This window comes from Camelina sativa, chromosome 11, assembly GCF_000633955.1.
Source record: "Camelina sativa cultivar DH55 chromosome 11, Cs, whole genome shotgun sequence".
In the NCBI taxonomy this organism is placed as follows: Eukaryota; Viridiplantae; Streptophyta; class Magnoliopsida; order Brassicales; family Brassicaceae; genus Camelina; species Camelina sativa.
In genome coordinates this window covers 27,000,755-27,005,604 of record NC_025695.1, presented here as the reverse complement: position 1 = coordinate 27,005,604, position 4,850 = coordinate 27,000,755, and the positions used below count along the sequence as shown (strand labels likewise).

Here is a 4,850-nt window from a genome sequence, read left to right as displayed (position 1 = left end):
GATTGTTTTTGATTAAAATTATTAGAATTTTGGATTGATTGTGTTTGTTTGTGATTAGAATTTTTAGAATTTTGGATTGTTTGTGTTTGTTTGTGATTAGAATTTTACTTGGATTGATCGATTTGTTTGTGTTTGATTGGAATTTGACTACTGATTTGTTTATGTTTGAAGGTTTGGTAAAGACAAGTCATCACTTACCCGAAAGATTACAAAAGTGTTTACAAACAAGTTTGATGGTCCATATTACAGTTGGGGTTGTGTTCCGAATGCAAGAAGAGAAGGTTACTTCTTGGAATTCGCGGTAAACTTCTACTCCTTTCAATTTGATTTCTGTATTTATAGCTTTTTTTCTTGGTTTTTTTATCACTAACACTAGTCTTCTTTTGTAGAAAACACACACATGGGATCCCTCTCTAACCGGTGTGGTTCAAGCAAAGTTCTATAGCATTTGTCAAAACCGTATGAAAGACATGGTTTCCAAGGCAGCAGCTCAGCGAGAGGAAGTGAAACCGAGGTGGATTGAGAGAACTCTTTAGAAAGAAATGTGTGACTATTGGAACACAGAAGAAGCCATGGCAAAGAGTGCAACCACTTCAGCAGCTCGAATGTCTGACCGTAATGGTCTTGGTCCTCACAAGCATGTATCAGGGCCGAAGTCTTACTTACAAATCGAACAAGAGATGGTGAGTTACATCATAATCTTTTCATTGTTTAATTACTTGACATCAAATGGTTCCTAACCTTTTCATTTTCTAACATTCCAGGAAGTAGAATTGGGAAGACCGCCAACTATTCCTGAAGTTTTTCTCAGGACTCATACCAAAAAAGATGGTACTTTTGTGGATAAGAAAGCGCAAGCAGTTCATGAGGCATATAAGAAAAGAAGGGAAGCTAAGTTGGCTGCTCAGGATAATGATGAGTCTTCAGATGGTACTTCACGTCGATCAGAGCTATCTCACGAGGAGGATGATGAGCTCTTTCTTCAGGTAATTTGCTTCTTTCTAATAAGCTATTAAGTTTTTCATTGTTAAGTAATTATAATAACTTTTTCTCTCTGTTTTGTGTATGGAGTCTACTTACATAAATGATAGAGGAACATACTTTGGAGTTGGAAGCCTAGGAAGTTACATCAACGGGAAGCGGAAGTACCCTGGAAGCTCTTCTACTTTCACAACCCTGCAACAACAGCTTGAAGACGCTAATCGCAAGATAGAGGAACAAGCAGCTCTACAAGCAGAGCGTGACGCAGAGGCTTCACGGGTTGCAGCTGAGGCTTTGCGGGTTGCATCTGAGCAACAAGCAGAGATCTCACGCTTGGTGAGCTTCCTCAAGACTAACCCAAACTATGTCGCCTTCCTTGAGTCTCAAACCAATGACCCAAACCTTGCTGATTTTCAAAGTTAGGTTCCCTCATGTAATATTTGCAACACTCTTGGATATTTGGATGTTTTTTGGAACTTTTGTAAAAACATGGTACTTATGTCTTTGTTTAATTTCATGTTTGTTATATTTTAGTACATGTTTTCTTAATCAGTTTTGGTATTACAAAATCAAATAATGCATTTTTACCAGAATTTTTTAAAAAACATTATAATTAAACAGTCGCAAAACAGTCACCAAAACGTAAACAAAACAGTACCCAAACCGACGCAAATCAGTAACCATATCAGTCGCTAAAGCGTTGCAATTCAGTCGCAACTTTAGCGTCTNGATAGAGGAACAAGTAGCTCTACAAGCAGAGCGTGACGCAGAGGCTTTACGGGTTGCAGCTGAGGCTTTACGGGTTGCATCTGAGCAACAAGCAGAGATCTCACGCTTGGTGAGCTTCCTCAAGACTAACCCAAACTATGTCGCCTTCCTTGAGTCTCAAACCAATGACCCAAACCTTGCTGATTTTCAAAGTTAGGTTCCCTCATGTAATATTTGCAACACTCTTGGATATTTGGATGTTTTTTGGAACTTTTGTAAAAACATGGTACTTATGTCTTTGTTTAATTTCATGTTTGTTATATTTTAGTACATGTTTTCTTAATCAGTTTTGGTATTACAAAATCAAATAATGCATTTTTACCAGAATTTTTTAAAAAACATTATAATTAAACAGTCGCAAAACAGTCACCAAAACGTAAACAAAACAGTACCCAAACCGACGCAAATCAGTAACCATATCAGTCGCTAAAGCGTTGCAATTCAGTCGCAACTTTAGCGTCTGTTTGGCGAGGGAAAAGCGACCCCAATTATCAGTCGCCAATTAGTAGCTCCATAGCGACTTTTTAGCGACGCACTGTTTAGCGACTACGTATGTCAGTCGCCAATCAGTCGTGACTAAGTAGTTAGCGACTGTATAGTGACTGTTTTTGCAGTCGGTAAATCCATGTTTTCTTGTAGTGGTAAGAATTACAAACAGATGAATATGAGAAGAATAGAGAATGAGATAGAATGATCAAGAGAGAAAGAGAGAAAGAGAGAAAGAGAGAGCGGCTAGATTAGAATAGAGGAGAAGGAGAGATTCTCATTCCTTGACAAATATTACATTCTAGTTACGTTCTATTTATATGTATACAAAAAGATCAAAATAAGGAAACTTCTTACACTATACAAAACAACATATAGACTAAGTATTGGCGTGTTCATCTTAATAAGTTAGGATTAGGATCCGTGCTCTAATCATCTTGTTTTTTGTGCTCGTTATTGCTGGGGTTGTGGTCGGGTGAGTTTTGTATAGTACCCTTCTCGGGCCTTTTCTATTGAAGGCAATCTAACGATGGGTCCTCTTCGAAGTTCTTGTTTGTAACCTCTATCCATTCTTCTATCCAACGCCAAATTGTTGATGGAAATGCTCGTCGTCGGATGCTTTTGGTGAAGAGTTTTCACTTTCACACAGCTGTGTTGCTTGTGAGCCTTTTGATATTTTATCATTTCCCATGTTCTTTAAGGTTTTCCTTTCTTTTATGACCGTCGTTGGAGCCTTTGTCTCTGGGGATTTCTATTTGATTTTCGCCATAGCCTGAAATAGCATAATCACAACACCAACCCTAAACCGAATTACGCAAATTCGTCATTTTTTTATAACCTCAAAATTAGGGTCTAACCCTAAATCTCCATTGGCTGGACTCATTCCAAGAGGGATCAAACTAGGGGCACAATGAAACCAACTCCAAGTGCTAACCACTAGACTACCAGACCCTTGGTACCAAGTCATATTTCCATTACAATTTTTTAGTTTTACCATGTCATTTGTCTTCTCAGCTTCTGAACCCACAAATTTCTTAAGATCTTTGTATATGACGACATGCATCTTCTTCAAATATCATACCAATGATCAGTTCAAAACAAACATCGTCTTCAATTTTCCAACAGGCAGATGGATCCATAGATAGTTTTTCGATTTTAATCTTTAAAGAAGCTTACTAACCAAAGTTTGTTGATGTTAGCTTAAGATCATAACTCATTGTGTTATAACTTTTTTGAACGGATCTTAATAAATGTATTTTCTCTACATTACAACCAAAATAAAATACCAATTAGCTAGGAAATTTATAACAAGAGTACAGATGTTGTTAAGTAGTCTTTTAGACGATGAGGGAGACGGTGGAGAACGATCAGGCTGTTGTGAAGGAGGTAAAGACGTTGTGTTTTCAAGAGAGCAATGTAAATTGCAGCGGCTCGGGCGAACGATTCTGTATATACCAGTGCTTGCAAGTAAGTAGACGTCTTTATTATTGTCTTGTCCAAAGGAGAACACAAAGCCAAGTAGTGGGGGTGAAGTAGCAGAGGACTCTGTTTCAGATGAGCAAGGGATTGGCGAATCCGAAGCGCATTGTAGCGGAATATGAGAGCTCGTGAAGTTTCCACTACCAACTGGAGTTTCAGTCCCTCCATAAATGACTCCGGCGTATAAGTCTGCAAAGAGATACCTAAAACACAAACAGAGGAATTGTTCTTGATTTGACAATACTGGCATGAATGATATATAAAGGAGAAGAAGATAAAATGAGCCAACGTACGTTCCATACAAGCATGGATCAGTGGAGGAACGATAAAAGTATCCACCAGTTACTGATGCTGATCCTTCTGAATGATTGTACCACATTACAGGGAAGATCGGATTTGCAATCTTTGCTGTTGAGTTGCTTATTTTAGAAGAAGTCGAGGGATTAAACGGCAAAGTTCCCTCGTAGTAATGCCAACCATAGTTTCCTCCCTTAGTGATCATATCAACTTCTTCATATTTGTCCTATAAACTCAACATATAAGGAAATGTTCATTACTTAGTTTTTGACGAAGAGAGAACATAAAAAAATGTTTGTTATACCTCGCCAACATCTGCACAAAGAAAATAAGATGGCCTCTCTGAATCAAAACTGCATCGCCATGGATTTCTTACTCCCATGGCCCATATCTCAGGAAGCAGATTCTTATCTTGAGAAAACGGATTGTCCTTTGGTATAGAATAGTTTCCCCATAGCTGAAACTTGCTTATGGCTTTTGTATCTGAATACCAAGAAAGAAACAAGAACCAAAAAAATCAAATTCTGTGCTCATTTTGTGATGTATGCGGCTGTTGTATATGTAGCATATGTGTTACTTACCAAGAACATTATTATTCACATCAAGTCTCATGATCTTCCCGAGCAACGATCTCTTGTTTTGTGCAAAGTTGTGTGGATCTCCTTTACTTCCACCATCTCCCATCATGAAATACAAGTACCCATCTTTAGGTCCGAACAATATCTGTCCACCGTGATGTGTTGTTAAAGGAAGACCCATTGTAAAGATTCTTCTTACCTCCACCGGTCTAACATAAGTCCCTGATTACATATCAGTAACGTTCTCAGCAACATTTAAGA

The 4,850-nt window shown here is 38.1% G+C and overlaps 2 protein-coding genes across 2 annotated transcripts in view; one reads left to right on the top strand and one right to left on the bottom strand.

Moving 5' to 3' along the window:
• Window positions 664–3,011, top strand: LOC104728382. Its single transcript, XM_010447367.1, has 4 exons — window positions 664–683; window positions 765–986; window positions 1,072–1,299; window positions 2,937–3,011. The coding sequence occupies exons 1-4, from the start codon at window positions 681–683 to the stop codon at window positions 3,009–3,011; spliced, it is 528 nt and encodes a 175-aa protein (XP_010445669.1). The 5' UTR covers window positions 664–680.
• LOC104724351 (HIPL1 protein-like) overlaps window positions 3,479–4,850 on the bottom strand; it is an 11,307-nt gene continuing 9,935 nt past the window's right edge. Inside the window, exons 4-7 of the mRNA XM_010442812.2 lie at window positions 4,593–4,811; window positions 4,316–4,494; window positions 4,008–4,237; window positions 3,479–3,917 (exon numbers count right to left, since the gene is read on the bottom strand). Of these exons, the coding sequence (XP_010441114.1) occupies window positions 3,497–3,917; window positions 4,008–4,237; window positions 4,316–4,494; window positions 4,593–4,811 (1,049 nt within the window). The 3' untranslated portion in view covers window positions 3,479–3,496. The remainder of the gene's footprint in view (window positions 3,918–4,007; window positions 4,238–4,315; window positions 4,495–4,592; window positions 4,812–4,850) is intronic.

What these genes read in the sequence shown, in the direction of transcription:
- LOC104728382 (XM_010447367.1), top strand. An exon ending in ATGATGAGCTCTTTCTTCAG is followed by an intron (nt 987 to 1,071) that starts GTAATTTGCTTC and finishes TTGTGTATGGAG; the next exon opens with TCTACTTACATAAATGATAG. An exon ending in GGGTTGCATCTGAGCAACAA is followed by an intron (nt 1,300 to 2,936) that starts GCAGAGATCTCA and finishes ATGTTCTTTAAG; the next exon opens with GTTTTCCTTTCTTTTATGAC.